This window comes from Artemia sp. Qi Xiang Cuo, chromosome 2, assembly GCF_049724085.1.
Source record: "Artemia sp. Qi Xiang Cuo chromosome 2, ASM4972408v1, whole genome shotgun sequence".
In the NCBI taxonomy this organism is placed as follows: domain Eukaryota; kingdom Metazoa; phylum Arthropoda; class Branchiopoda; order Anostraca; family Artemiidae; genus Artemia; species Artemia sp. Qi Xiang Cuo.
Window position 1 is genome coordinate 88,272,236 of NC_142795.1, and position 16,594 is coordinate 88,288,829.

General features: G+C 35.7%; 1 protein-coding gene across 1 annotated transcript in view; it reads right to left on the reverse strand.

Annotated features, from left to right (window-relative positions):
- Positions 1–2,001: 2,001 nt before the first annotated feature.
- The window catches only part of LOC148955758 (exportin-4-like), a 79,809-nt gene continuing 65,216 nt past the window's right edge, over positions 2,002–16,594 (reverse strand). The window contains exons 12-14 of the mRNA XM_089104147.1: positions 13,710–13,892; positions 6,108–6,200; positions 2,002–2,201 (exon numbers count right to left, since the gene is read on the reverse strand). Of these exons, the coding sequence (XP_088960273.1) occupies positions 2,013–2,201; positions 6,108–6,200; positions 13,710–13,892 (465 nt within the window). The 3' untranslated portion in view covers positions 2,002–2,012. The remainder of the gene's footprint in view (positions 2,202–6,107; positions 6,201–13,709; positions 13,893–16,594) is intronic.

The window sequence follows — 16,594 nt, forward strand, 5'->3', positions numbered from 1 at the left end:
ATAATCTTGGATGAGCGATTATATTCTCCGAAACCTCGTGATTTTTGCAATATAGGACCCGTATGGACTTTATTATGAATAAAAAAAAACAACCTGGAAATGTAAAAATTCCGAACCCTAAAAGTTTGAAACCCAGAAAAGATGCGAAAAATAAAAGGAAAATTTCCCAAAAGTTCTTTGAAACTTAGATTCTGTTTGTTCATCTCGCCTCCCTCAAAAAAATATTTCCTTAGGAAATTCAAAAATAGAGAAAAATGAGACGAAGAAATGAAATAGAATCTCTGCTGACATAGCAGCAACTAAAGTTCTATGCATTTTCTAAAAATTTTAAGTCACACAAGTTTACCACTTGAAGGAAGGCTTAGGGGCTAACCGACAAATAAGATATTCTTTGGCTAGCTTCCGGACAACGTTGACTTCAGGGATAAGATGTCTTGTTAAAAACATACTTGGCTAAGAGATTAGAATCTTTAAAGCCTCGTAATTTTTGTGATGTAGAGTAACTAATATTAGTGGCGTTTTTTTTTCGTGGTTGGTTCCGTGGGTTAATCGTGTTTTGGCATTTTTTCGTTTTCGACAAAACACGTAGCAGCAAGTTTTAAAAAAACTTAGTTTTTTTTCGAAACACGAAACATCATGTTGCCTGTTCGACTGTCTGTTTCCTCAAACTTGGAACTTGCTCTTTGTGCGTGTTGCGTGTTCGATTGGTCCCTATCCAGATAGAGAAAAGTTATCTGTAGATGACAAAAGAAAGGATAAGATGGAAGGGAAGAAAATGGACATAGATCCTGCTGAATATGCGTTTTTGAATAGAGGCCAAGGTGAAACATATGTGTACAAGAAAACAGGCAAGTAAAAAGCTCAGAATTTTTCCACATGTTTCCACAGTTTTTAATATTTTGCCACTTTTCCTAAAATGCGTTTTTAGACGTTCAACCAGGAACATGGACAGAGAACACGAAAGCGACAAAAACTGCGTTTTTGGGCTAGAACATGAAACTTGGAACATGAACCATGAAACACGGAACTTCGAAAAAAAGCGCAGCTATTGAGTTTTTTCTTAAATAATAATAAAAAAAATTATAACATGAAAAATAAAAAGCTCCCAACCCTAAAAGATGAACACCTAGAGGAGACGGTGTAAATAATATTAATTGTCCCAGAAATTAAAAAAAAAGAAGATTTCCCTCATCTATTCCCCCTTCATCCAGCAAATGTTCCTGATTGGAAAATGAAATAGAAAAAAAGTTATACTGGGCTACCTGCTGCCATTATAGTAACTAAAACTCTAACATTTTCAGTTCTAGTTCCAAGGACAGCAAAATCAAAATATTTATTCCCCCCTGGACATATCTTGGGTCTGTTCATACCTCAAAACCACTATTTTCTTAAATCTTTATTTCGGTTGTTTCAAAATAGTAAGTTTTTAGGGCAACACAATATCGGTCGTACGATTATTTTGATTTGCATTGCTGTTTTTTTTACATTTAGTATCATCATAGGAAAGTTTCTTTTGTGCCTTTTCTTTTGTTTTTGTTACTGCACTTTATTATCATGTTAGTTGGTAAAAAAGACACTGTTGCCACGTCGAAGCGTGAAAACAAATCAACAAAAACTGATTCATTAAGTTTGACAACGCTTGCCATCTGTTGTTTTCCAAAGACAACTACAATTTCAATTAAAAGCTACCCCTTTTTAAGTTGCTTTTATGCCGTGACCTTTTAGCTGGTTTTTACTGATTTACTAGTACCAAAACGTGCTGAACAGCACAGGGAGGTTTTTCACTAGAAATGGAATTCTTGATTTTTAAGATATATTTTCTTTTACGTTTTAATGCTTAAAAAAAAAAAATTAACTACATTTTTTAATCTAAGACAATTTTATTTCATTTTCATTGTCCTTAGTGTATTAGCAATAAAAAAAGGTTATTTTCAGTTTACAAAAAGTCATTTCGAGATTTCTTCATTGTATAACTACACATTCTAAAGGTACAAAGAGAAGTCGTTGATTGCTCATTTGATAATTAAAATACTTCGGACTTCAACAAGAAAATTTTCAAAATTGTCACGAAATTTCATGCGTCCCAAAGGATCAGATTGTATATTCTTTGTTAAACTATTGAACGCTGTTGCCAGTTTCTCAGCACAATCGGGGTCTTCCTGAGCAGCTAAAATTTCTTGAACTAGTTGTTGATATTCTGTCTGAAAAGTAAATTTTGATAAAATAAGTTACGGCAAAATTCTCCCATCACAGAAAATTCTTATATTTCTGCAGACTTTTCCTTAGATTAATGGTAGATTTTATTTCTCATTGGCTTATTTTATAACTACCACTGGGAAAAGGTTAATGAATTAATAAATTATTATATAAAAAAAATATATATAAAAAAAAAGTTTAGTTCTCGTGTTGTGGTGCCATAAATCATAATAAAAGCCCATAAAAATCTAAATAAACCATAAAACGCTCCGTTAAATATATTTGAGTGTAATATAGTCTTTAAGAGTTTAGCCACATAGTAGGATGGATTTCGATCTCTAGAAGACCAAGTCGTTAAAATTTTTCACGTTCTATATTTGAAGTCCAAACAATAAAAAACCGTAAATGAGTAACAACAAAAAAAAAAAAATACAAAAAAAAATTCTCATCAAAAATTCCAGATAAATGTGCATAAGCTGGACTTTCTAAGCCACATACCTGAGAATTTTCTACGCCAAAATTTACTCAAAAGAAACCAGTTTAAATTCCCTCGTATTTGCCAGTCACAGTAAAAGGATTACTTCTACTGCTTATTCTTCTCAGTAAAAATATGAATTCAGGTCTTCTCGGGTCATCTTTTATTAAGTCAATGTCCATGGAACAAGTGTTTGATATACAAATCAAGGCCGTATCCAGGAGGGGGGTTAGGGGGTTTGAACATCTTTTTGAGTTTTTTTTGTGTACCCCCCCCCCGAAAAATCTTTGAGTAACCCCCCCCCCCCAAAAAAAAATCTTTGAGTACCCCCCCCCCCCCCCGGAAAAACCCCGGGTACGGTCTTGATACAAATGATTCAAATTTTTATGGAATTGAAGAATTTCTCGTCATCTGGCTCTGATGACATTCCTAATAAAGTAATTAATTTCGTACTTCTCCGTTATTTCTGCCTTAACAAAACTTATTAACAATTCCGTTCGAAATAGTATTTTTATAAATACTTGACTTATGATTCAGCTAATCCTTGGTCAATATTTCTTCTGCCTGTATTAGAAAACTTTTGAAGCGATGTCTTAATAATTTTCTGGCTTCTAAAGTTATTTTCCAAAGTTTCCAATTTGATTTTCGAAAACATCCTTCCACTGAGCATGGTTGAGCGTTCTTTTCCATACATCCTCGAAAGTTCTGCATGATGTCCCTCAAGGATCAATGCTAGGGCCATTATTGTTTCCAACGTAAATAGATGACCTAGTTTTTACGGTTTGAAAGAAGAAACCATCATATTGTTGTCATCTATGGCATTCTACGTCCCATGCCCATAACCGTAATTTTATTTGGATTCTCTTATTGCTTTTGTAAATGATAGTCCCTTTGCTAAGTCTGGGAAAACAGAGATTGGGGTTCGAAACTAGGACTAGTTTTGTTTCTAATTTATGTAAATGCCCGAATTTTTGTGATAAGAAATTTGGAAGCCTTCTATTGTTGTTGTCTACGTCATCCTCCATTATCCCAAGCCTATAATCGTAGTTTGCGTTCTTTTGAATGTTTTGTTACTTTTACAAATAAAAGTCTACTCGTTACATCTGGGAGAGCAGGTGTCAAGATTCACAAGTCATATAAAGAAATTTCGTACAGAAATTCTAGCAAATTCCCCCAGTATACAATTTCCCCTGAAAAGTTAACCCCCTGGAAAATTCCCTCTCCATGGAAAATTCTCCCCGTGCAAAGTAGTCCCAGCAAAAAATCGTCCTCCCCTCCCCACCCGAAAAATGTATGCATCCTTCCCGGTAACAAATATTATACGTAAACAATGGGCAAATTTTATAACTTAGACCTTTCTCCAGGGGCTGTTGGGGGTCATGTTATCTCCGAAGACATACTTATTAGGCCTTTCAACTATGCTGAACAAAATAGCAATTTCAGAATTTTGGGAAAAAAGTGGCATGGAAGGGAGCCTAGTTGACCTCCAATTTTTTTGTTCACTCAAAAAGGGCACCAGAACCTTTAATTTCCGTTCGAATGAGCCCTCTCACGATATTCTAGGACCACTGGGTCAATACGATCACTCCTGGAAAAAAAACCACAACAAACAAATAACCACGCATCCGTGATCTTTCTTCTGTTAAAAAATACAAAATTCCACATTTTTTCAGATAGGCGCTTGAAACCTCTACAGTAGGATTCTCTGCTATGCTGAAACTGATGGTGCGATTTCCATTAACATTCTATGACTTTTAGGGGGTGCTTCCCCTTTTTTCTAAAATAAAGAAAATTTTCTCAGGCTCGTAACATTTGATGGGTAGGATTAAACTAATTGAAACTTGTATATTTGAAATAAGTATAAAACTCCAATTCTTTTGATATATCTATTGGTATCAAAATTCCGTTTTTTAAAGTTTCGGTTACTATTGAGCCGGGTTGCTCCTTACTTACAGTTCGTTATCACAAACTGTTTGATAAATAAATCACAAAATGAATAATCAAGTCAAACTTAAAACGAATAGAAATTACTACAAGCAAGAGTAAAGCTACTGCCCCCTCCCTACAAAACCCTCTAAAGCCTACTCTGTCATTTATGTTTTACTGAGCATTGCATGCAATTTAAACGATGTTTTTTAATTTGCCAGAACATTGACGAAAAATAAAAAATGAAATCAGGTAATAATGAAGGCGACTGAAAAGAACTAACAAAAATATACTGAATATTTGCTATGTAATGATACTAATTCTGGAAAATCTCAGCAATTTAAATTAAACAATTTTATTTAACATAATTTATTTTCAACACTACAATTATAAAAGAAAAATCTTTAAAATATTCTAGGTTTTCAGAAAAGCGCAATTTAGATGGGGGCACTAGCCCTCTTCGAGTTCGTATCTGTCCGTTTCAAAATTTTACTCGACTGTCCATTTTAATTATTACACCTTTTGGGATTTATCAGAATCTGTTATCTAAATGTTTGACGTGAATATCTATTTTAATTTCTGTTGGTTTTGAGGGTTAATTTTTTTTTTTTGTAGTAATTACTGGTAGTTTGAAGTTTGAACTATCATAGGACTTATTATTGGACTTTTCACATGGCTCTTTATGAATTTTTTTAAAGAAAAGAATTACTTTCTTTTTCCGGAAAAGGAAATTTTACTTTAATTAATTTCTGTTCGTTTCTTATCGAAAAAGTTTCACTGCAGTTAATATTATGAATATTTTTTTTCGTATTATGATCAATTTGGCAACCTTCAGATCTACATATTCAATTCAACGTGCCCTGAAAATTTCAACTTAGTAGGCTACCCTCAGCCATTTCTGAGATATTGTCATAGCCACATTCCAGGTGGCTATGGTGGCTCAACATGCCCAGGAAGTTTCAACTAAAAAGCTTCCCTGGATATTGCGTAAGCCTTTCTTTTCCATTACAAAACTAATGTTTAAACAATTATCAATATTCATTATTTACGACACTTGTCCCAGGCCCTGTTGGGATCCCCTATGGCACATTTATTGGACTTTTTGCCAATCTTGAACAAAATGGTCATCTAATGGAGAGTTTAAGGGCGGTTGTCCAACTTTCATTTGTAACATTTTCTTTTCGCTTTAAGTTTGACTTGATTATTCATTCTAGTTTCTGTTAGTTTCAAATTTCATTTATTCATTCATAGCAATCTCTGTCCTTTTTAAGTTTTCGTATTAGAATTTATTTCTGCTCGTTTTAGGCTGTGAAACCTTTTCTTTGTGAAACTCTTTTCTTTTGTAAAACTTTATTATAAGCCGGCGACATTAACAACTCCAAGAAATTTTATACACGAAAATTACTCAAAGAAAGCGCACAAAAATTTTAGACAACTTGTGTTCGGTAAGAAAAATCACGTAATTTTTAAGAAAAGGAACATGAACAATAAAATCCCTGGAAATTCATACCTGATAAGCAGTGATTAAAGCATATAGTGAACTGCTTGCTGTTGTCATTAGTTCAGATGAGATCTTTCCAGAAATGATAAGGTCCAACATAATCTAAAAAAGAGAATTTACTGCTTCATGAAAGTTATTCATCACATTTTCTATCAAATACTTTTTCTAAAATCTATATGCAATTTTATATATATATATATATATATATATATATATATATATATATATATATATATATATATATATATATATGGACAAACATAAACCTTTTTGGGTGCTAATTGAATGTATTTAGAACAAAATTTTCCTAAGCTTTAAACTGTATTTCCATGTTATTTTTTTTGTTCCAGGCCCCAATTCTATGGGCCTTTTTTCCTCTTGCTAATTATAAGATAACTGAAGAAATTTTGACGACGCGGTTGGAGTTAGGAAGTGAGGTTAGTAAAGCTGTTTTATTTTATGAAATTAGGAGTTAAGCAATGTTCATTTTTATTTTCATTTATATACACACACACACACACACACACATATATATATATATATATATATATATATATATATATATATATATATATATATATATATATATATATATATATATATATATATATATATATATATATATATATATATATATATATATATATATATATATATATATATATATATATATATATATATTTATTTTTGCCCGCTTACAATGAATAAATGGGAAAAAAAGCGGAGTACAAAATGAAACAAAAGAAAGAAGAGCAAACATATTTGACACTAAAAATTAAATGCAGGTATTTCATTCACAGAAACAGTTGAGTCAGCGGTAAGTCGTAGAGTTTACTGAGGGATCGTCTTGAGGCTCTCCGTTCTATATCAATCACCTTGGTTGATGGATCAAGGATTCCATATATGGATGAGTTCTCCGTGTTAGAAAATCTTAGTGGAAGACCCAGCAAAAATTTTGCAAATCTGTAATACGTGGGTTCATATTTTTCGACGTTCGGTGAGGGACAACATTTCCCACAAGGGTGATATGTACCAGATGGCAGGAGAGACGACGGCATTGAATAGTCTTGACTTAATAAAATCGATTAAATGACCACTTGCATTTGACGGCTTTTCCATATGCTGAGCGGATAGATTTAAAGACTGATTCGGTATACAAGCCTCTAGTTGACCTAGACGTCTGACCGTGCGTGATACTAAGGTATTTTAGGGAATGGGACTTTTGGATTCTGATATCATCAAGGACAAGATTGGAATTGATCGAGTTAGTGCCGCTAAAAACGATAAATTCCGTTTTATCTATGTTGACTCGTAGTCCTATTGTTCTGTATACGGTCACTAGGAGACGAAGATTCTCTTTTAGTCCCCTTAGCGTGTGGCTTAGGAGCAACAAGTCATCTGCATAAGAAATTAAACTTAGATCCAAGCCCTCGAAAAAGAACGTTCCTCAAATGAGTCTAGTTACAGAGTAAATCACAGAATTGTAGATGATAGGGCTTAGAGCAGATCCTTCCCGAACTCCTTTGAAGAGCTGAATGGGTTCAGAAAGTTTTTACTTGCGGTAACCGGCGATTGTTTCCATCCCAAAGCTAGACGAATATGCATGTGGGAGTACCAATCATGGAGAACAAGGACAATGCGGGGGTCGAATCCTGAATCTAAGAGGCACCACAGTGCTTGCGAGTGGACGACAGAATCAAAAGAAGATGAAATGTTGACGCTACAGGCAAATAGTGGCTTTTTAACTAAAGATATAGACCTCATTATTCTTCTTAGTAACCGATGGGCGTGTCCACAGCCCAACCCATTTCTTAATCCAAGTTGTTTGTTTCCCATTAGAGCGTGGGGCAACAGCACCTCGTCAAATACTTTGCTGATAACCGATGAAACTGTAATTGGCCTATAATTTTTACAAAACAAGGGGTCTCGATTCTTTTTCAGAATATTGGATGTGCGGCAACCATGAAAGTTGGCAGGTGTGAGTCCCTGATCTATGCTCATTTGGAATTGTAAGGCTAAGTACTGATCTAGAAGTTCTGTGCCGTGCTGTAAGTGCCTCGGAGTGATCCCATCGAGCCCTGGAGACCTGTTCTTTTTAAATTTTCTCACTATTATCTCAATATGCCATTTGTAAACAATGACAGCAGTCCGGCGGAGTTTTGCGCTGATTAATTGCCTATCTAACTCAGATTTATATACAGAGTCCAGCTCGTTGGGTGGCGGCGCAAACACGTCCTTGTAATGGTTTACCCAAGTTTCGTCGGGAATGGGACTTTGCACAACAGCGTCAGCCCTGTTAGATTGGAGTCGCTTCCATAGGATGTTTGGGTCACTCCTTCAATAACAAGACAACTTATCTACCTGCTGGACATGCATATTATTGACAGTACGTTTGAATTCTTTTTTGGCATATCGAAAGCACTGAAAAACTACTCCAGAGCGGGGTTTGTCGCAATCCTTCCACAATTCGTACCAGAAGTTGGATCTCTTCTTGACAAACTTGACATTTGGGTTATCCCATCCCTTTTTACGAGTATTGGGGTACACTTTCGCGACTGAAACAGCGGCAGATTCCGCAAGCTTCATCGAGTGAATAATTTCGGAGCAAAAGATGTCCAGGGCTAGTCTGTCTTCATTTTGTCCATGAGTAAGCAGGTGGAACGGTACTTTGATTTTAGCAAGAGTCGAGTCAAGAATATCTTTGTACAAGGACTGATCTATCCTGTGCCATTCACTCGTAATAAACCATGATTGCCCGGGGCACCGCTTATAGGTGGAGAATGGTACCGTTAAGCTAATACCAAGGTGATCGCTACAATTGTGTTCCGAGTCAACAACGGCTTTAATCCCCGTCGGAAGTAGGAAATTCACGAAAAAGTGATGGATATCTGATGTAGCCAGGGATGCACTGTGAACAAACGTGAAGGACTGGGATATTGGAACCGGGGACATAGCGTCTGACAGACACCCCCTTAATATGGTGAAAAAACGATCATCATCTAGAAGCTGACAGTTGAAGTCCCCACAGATAATAATCTTTTCTGACCTGTATTGTTCGGCCAGCCTCTCGAGTCTCGCACACACCTTCGTGTAACGCCTTTCTGAGAGGACATCGCGAAAATTTGTAGGGAGGTACACTGATATGACTATAAAGCCATTTGGGTCAGGAACTCTGATCGCAGAAAAAGAATCGCATGAATCAATTAGTATGCATTGCAAATTAGAGTCTGCAATGATCAAGATTCCACCACTCGGCCTTCCAACTGGGCTGTTACGGATAGCAGATTGAAAAAAATAGTCGTTTCCTGGAATTCGGTCAAGGATTGCTGAATGATCGGATGTTATCAAATGTTCCTGAATGCACATTATGCTATGCTTGGTTACTAGATCACTTAAAAGAGACAGCTTGTGTGGAGCGTGCCCGTATATATTTCTGCTATAAAGCGAGATAGTTGCATTCATTGCTTACGTTTGTTTGAATTAGCCTCTAATTGTTTCTTATAAACCGGGCATTGCGAGCTATAACATGGATGCTTTCCAGAGCAATTAGCACATTCAGTATAAGGGATACATGGATTGCCTTTAGAGTTTTCGTGATCGCAGGAGCACCTGGAACACCTCGCCTTGTTGGGGCAATCTCGTTGCAAGTGTTCGAATTTTTGGCATTTAAAACACCTCAGAGGGACGGCAACATATTTGTCCACCTTGATATGGCAATAAACGACGTAAATGCCATATTTCTGTGCTTTTTCAAGAGCTTTTTTTTGTCTCTGAATTTTAGCTTGACTGACTTGCTAGTACCATAGCGTTTTGCTTCTTGGATCCCTTCCATAGGAGACTCAATCTCCTCGTTAGTCATATCTTTAGGGACAAATTTAGCCACAGCCAGGAATTTTGGTTTATGGAATTTAACTACAGCCACGGAATTCGATTTTATACTATTAGCTATTGCATCTGCATCTTGCTCAGTTCTAGCACACAACACCAGCGTATCGCTTCTCGTAACTACCTTCTGTACTTTTCCGAATGCACCATTGAAATCAAGAAATTCTTTCTGTGTTTGGCACGATTAATAAATTTCGGGAAGTGCTTCTTTTACGTAAAGCGAGATGCTTAAAGATTCATTGGGACTATAATAAAACTATAATAAAATTTATTATAAAAAAATATTCAACAACTTTCCAAAATGAGATGAATACTATCACCTATTAAAAGCTAATACCTCAAAGCCTACCAGTAAATAGAGGGGAGGAGGTATTCCCCCTATTTAATTTTGTGGTGATGTGGACCCAGCTGGATCGAGGTTTAGGCCTCAATGGCTCATTGCCTCCCCACCCCAGGCACCTAAGCTTGCAGATTCACGCCACTGACCCCAAGTCAGGACTTTGAAATTTTTAGCAACACTAGGATTTGATCCTGCATCCCAAAGGACATAGGATCACAGGTCTAGTGTACCATCCACTCGGCTAAGGATGGCTTATTTAGACATTTAGTTTTCTCTGCTGTTGCCAAAACAGCATAGATACAAAATAATCTGAAAAGCAAACATTTATCCAAAAATTATTTTTCAAATTTTCCAAAAATTATTTTTTAAAACCCATGCAAGGAGTAGTATTCCAGAAGTATCGTTAATCCACGGAGGAGAAAAATAATATTACTCCAGATGACAATAAATAAGGATGGCATTATTCTTGATAAGGGGAAAACTACGTTGGCTCTATGCATTTCGCGATGTAACTTTTCCTTGCTTCATAATTCAGGAAAATTCTAACTTATTCTACAGCTTAGGCAAAAGTACTTGAAGTATTCTTCCTGTTTGAATATCATATGATTTTACTTCAACAGTATAGAAGTAAAAGTACTTAAGCACTGACCTTGTTGACCTTCTGGCCTCGCTAAACAAAATGAAAATATAGAAATAACTCACAGTCAGTGAAAAAAAAGAAGAAAACCTCAAATATTTTGACTGACACCTCCACTCGGTCGTCCTCAGCGCAAAAAAAATAAAAAGTAAAAAAAAAGTCCGCCAAAAACAAATAGAATATGGGGAAAACCCATCTTAGCCATATGCACTCAGGAGCGTTCCTAAAATTTGTGGCGCTCGGGGCAACATTTATCTCGGGACCCCATCCCAACTGAAACTTAAAAAAAGCACCAGGGATACCATCCGCAGCGCTCCCTCCAGCCACGGTTCTCAGCACAGCTTGCCCGATCCCCCCCCCCTTTGAACGGCTCTGTTTACAGTGCTCTTATTAATTCTAATTTCTCGTATTTTTTACATGATTACAATAGATACCCATGCATATCAGTTATTTCGTAACCAAATGAAAATTTGGATACTTCAAAACCCGGAGAAAGGTAGCATACAAAAACCGTGCACAAAATAAATTCTCAAATGAAACCTTGATTTTCCATTTAGTATTATTCAAGCTCCTATATTATTCTTATTATTATTATCCTTATTATCCTTATTATTATTCAAGGTTAATTATTCAAGCTCCTTATTATTCTTATTATTATCCTTATTATCCTTATTATTATTCAAGGTTAATTATTCAAGCTCCTTATTATTGTTCATTAGGGAAGGTGACTTTTCGATTAATATTTTTTTTTTTTTTTTTTTCATGAACTTCTATCTACTTTTTTATTTTTGTTTTGCACTGAGGACGTCTGAGCGGAGATCTTAGCCAATATATTTGTATATAAGATGTGAATATAATACATGGAAAGAGCATTAAATAAGGAATATTATGGTACTATTCTATTTTAGTGAGATGTTTTCTTCTTTGGTGTTCTTTTTTTATGTTCTTGGTGTTCTTCTTTTGTTCTTTTTTTATTCACTTGCTGTGAACTGCCTCGTTTTTTGTTGTCCTAGGTTTTCTCGTCTAGTCATTCTTTTTACAATTGGAAAAATAGTAAGATCCAAGAAATATTTACTGTATTTATTGTATATATCAAAAAATATAATAATGTACATATACATATAATGGTTACTTATATAAACAAATTTATTATGTTTTTTTTTCTAATTTGTGCCTTACACAAATTAGAACATCATTCTTGTGAACATGCACAAAATGTGAAGTAAATAAAATATTTAAGATAAATATATCATAAAAAAATAAACAAAACAAATAAGAAATAAAATAGTTATCTAGAAAATACAGAAAAAACATTCCATATTTTATATAGAATTTTCAATATTTTAACATTAAATATATCTTATACAGATTTACTCCGCTCTACAATTGAAATTGAGAAAAAAACAAACTATATTTTGTAATTTTGACTTTTACATTTTTACTTTTTTACTGTTATTTTAACTTTTCCATTAAATAACTCGGCTTTAAACCTATACTCCCAAGTCCTTGGGTCAAGGGGAACCCAATATACAGTAAAAAAAAAAGACAAAAAAAAAGAAAAGGTTTCCCTAAAAATGAGTTCCGAAGAGGCCAAAACTATTTTTTTCCTTTTTCATTTACCACAAGTAAAAGTAGGAGCTTATTTGGAAGACCTTACTCATGCGACCCTTGACTATCACCTCATACCAGCAAACTAGATGGAGCCGAGCTTGAGAACCCTGGAAAAAGTGGGTTCAAAGTCCCTATCGGAAGAGTGGCCACTCTTGGGGAATGCTGACAAGATACTGACATGGCTATTTGCTTGGTTGGCATCAGCACAAGACTGTGTTGATCTCAGGTGACCTTTTACTGAGAAGATTGGTTAGTAGTAGCAGTAGTAGCACTGTTCACTTGCCTTCAGAAAGTGACTAGCTGCTTGATACAAAGGTAAATCGAAAGACACTATGTTTATCAAGGTCATTCGTAATACTAATACTACTATTACTACTATTACTTCTAACAACTCATAGCAACACCACACCTCCTGAGGCTAACACAGCTAAGCACGCTCTTTCTCCATCCCAATCCATTTAAAGCTTCCCTCTTTACATCCTCCCAGGAAGTTCCTATTTCCTTTAAATATTTCCTTACGACATCCTCCCACCCCAACCGAGGACAACCTGCTTTCCGTTTAGCCCTAGACGGCTGGCAGAAAAGGACAATCTTTGGCAATCTGTCGTCTTTCATTCGCAGAGCCATCTCAACCTTTCTCTCATTGCAGCCCTAGAAAGCGAGATTGAACCACACTTTTGTACAGCCGACTGTTTAAAAAACGATTAGTCAGTCAGGTACCCAAAACAATCCATAGGCAGTTTTTCTGGAAAACATCTAGCAAATGTTCCTCTTTTTTTCGGGGGGGGGGGGAGGAGCCAACAATTTTTGTCTCCAATCTAGACAAATAAAGTATATACGCTATAAGCTCCTACGAGCCTTATAATTTATGCACGGCTAAGCAGCGAGACAAAATAAAAAGACACTATGGCTGCAGGTTTTCCAGGATTCCAGGTTTCCAGCTGAAATATCCCGGATTGGCTTAGGGTTTAAGTAAAATGGATAAAACCGAATCTGGAAAACCTGGAAACTACGGTCTTACTGGGCCTGTCAGAGTAGGGGCGACCCTTGAAGCCTCAGGACAAAGTTGTGTTGGCCTCAGGTGGGTTTTTACTAAGACGAGTGTTTGGTTTTAGTAGTAGACTGAGTGTTTACTTGCCTTTAGAAAGTGACTAGCTGCCTGATATAAAGGTGATCCTTGAAGGTTTTTTCGCTTGATGAATAAGGCCACAGCTTGTAGAAAATCACAACAGAGTGATGTGACGTTTGGACCATAAGTTGTCAAACCAATCTCAATTGAAGAAAGAATCTGGGTCATCATTTCTGGAGGTAATTCAAATATCTTAAAAAAGAGAAAGAATAAAAAAATGAATAAATAAGAGGTACTTAATAATGTATTTGGTACTTGGATGATAAACCCCCTACCGCTCAACTTGTTCATTCATTGAGGCATTACAGAATCGGTTTATTTTTCGTTAGTTTCTTTCGGCTTAGCGTGAGACAAGACAAAGAGAAGGGACATAATAGATGGAAAATATATAATTTGGGCTATATATTTGCATATTAGAGGGGGGGGGGGGTAAATGATTTGGACAGTGTGAAGTTAGAAAACAATTATTACTACATAATTTGCATAATTGTACCTAGCACATTAGGCATGCAGACCCGCTATACTCTACCACCCCACCCCCTAATAAGCAAATATATAGCCCAAATTTGTTTCTAAAGTATCATATTTTTATCTTAATTTAGTATATTTCATTTGGATTGAGCGTCAGAGAAACGTATTAGAAGAATATTAGGTAGGGGGTATATCATACGAGTACCCTGTTTTGTAACTTCTTTTCTCCATTGCTGGCGTAATTATTATTATGTCTAATACTAAATGAAATGTGCTTTAATGTGTAATAATTACATTGTTCTTTGTAGATGTCCCTTTATCAATCCTTTATATTTTTATTTTACTTTTTATTTTAATATCTTTTTGTTCAATCTTTTTATTTTACAACAATCTTTTATTAATCTACAGTTTTTTTAATTTACTGTTTTTAGTGTGATGTGACTCAAAGACATAGTAGTCTATCTCAACGGCAATAAGTTAAGGAAAATGGGGAGTATTTCTTAAGAGTATGAGCGGGCATGCAAGTTGAGGAGGCGAACTTCTGACTACCACTTTCTCAGAGTCTAGAAATTTTATGGTTTCTCCCCTATGTCATATATCTTTACATATTTAGCCTGTTTTTGCATCTTATGTTCAGATCCCCCCCGCCCTCCCCACATCCAAAAAACTCTTTGTGTACAGACGTTGTTAAATGTTGATTTATTGCTTTTCAGTAAACCACGACAAGTAACTATTCATTACAGCAAAACGTATTTGTTATAGAAAAATTGGCACCTTTTTAGGTTTTTCTTTTTTTTTGTTTTCTTTTAACTTTTATTTGCTTTCTGACTGTATTATATTCAGCTCTTACAATCCACCACCCATGTTTTGGTCAAGATACTTCTTCTTTTTATGTGTACTACTTTCCTTCCTTATTCTGTATACTTTAATCCCAAATTTTGCTTCGGAAACAAGTTGCTGTGGCAACCATTAGTTATTATGACAAGCTTATAAGAGTGGAAACTGACACAGTGTGAAAAAGAACATCAACACCCTTTAGAGTTTGGCGATTTTGTTCGTTTATTATCCTGCTATGCACCTCAAATAACCTGCTATGCACCTCAAAATAACTTGCTATGCACCTCAAAAAGTGCTTTAAAATACCGAAACCAGTAAAGAAAGCAGAAAATCAGCTAAAGAAAGCACAGTAAAGAAAAGCACAACAAGCACAATATAAGCACAGAAAACACAACACAAAATCATCTAATCTGCCAAGATTTTCCCTAGCTAAGTTATGCCTACTTGCCGACTGGGATTGACCTAAAGCAATTCTACAAAACAAAAGGAAATACTGATTAATTATGAGCAATAAATTAAATTAATTAAATTGAACCATTACTAATTATGATTAACTAAATACTGAAGTTATTTCAGGATTAATGCTTCATAATTGCAAGAAGTTTATATCAACTGTCCAATTTTCTGTAAGATCTTCTACTTTTTCAATGACATTACCAGACACTACACTGCCAGTGGCACTAGCCAATTTCGAACACTTATCGCAACTGTTGCTGTATTCTGCAACTATATATTAGTTGCTACACATTAGCTGCAACATATTCATATTAGTTGCTAAATGTAATTCTACAATTATATATTCTTCATTCAGTTGCTGGCAATTTCCTCACTTTACGACATATTTTCGATTTAACAAAAGCTAGGGATCAAATCTCAGTCCCCTCTTCCTTATTGTCCCCTATTGCTCAAAATGTCCCCTCTTGCCCCTCTTGCTCAAAATATCCCCTCTAACCCCTCTTGCTCAGTCCCTCTTGCTCAAAATGTTCCCTCTTGCCCCTCTTGCTCAAAATGTCCCCTCTAACCCCTCTTGCTCAGTCCCCTCTTGCTCAAAATGTTCCCTCTTGCCCCTCTTGCTCAAAATGTCCCCTCTAACCCCTCTTGCTCAGTCCCCTCTTGCTCAAAATGTTCACTCTTGCCCCTCTTGCTCAAAATATCCCCTCTAACCCCTCTTGCTCAGTCCCCTCTTGCTCAAAATGTCAAATCGTTATTATTTCTTCCAATGTAAAAACCGCCGAATATCCAACGAATATCCAAGTTTTAATCTTGGGTGTCTTTTGGTAAGTCAGGTTTTTGAATTAGCTTTGCATTTATCTTTTGGTAAGTCCTCGTCTATGATGAAATAGGAGTTCAATGTAAGTTTTGTCTATAAAATCTCACAAGAAATAGAAGAAAATACACATTATTTCTTGGCAAAGAGCAAAAATGTTCGATTTTGACGGTCAGTATTCGAACATCACTTGAGACATTGAAAGTTATAGTAGGAGTGTCAAACTTCCTTTGCTAGGGTTGGAATAAAAGAATATTTCTTCCCAGGCAATCGATGCCCCCCAGAAAACCCTCCCTCGCTGAAAGTCTCCACTAGGCTT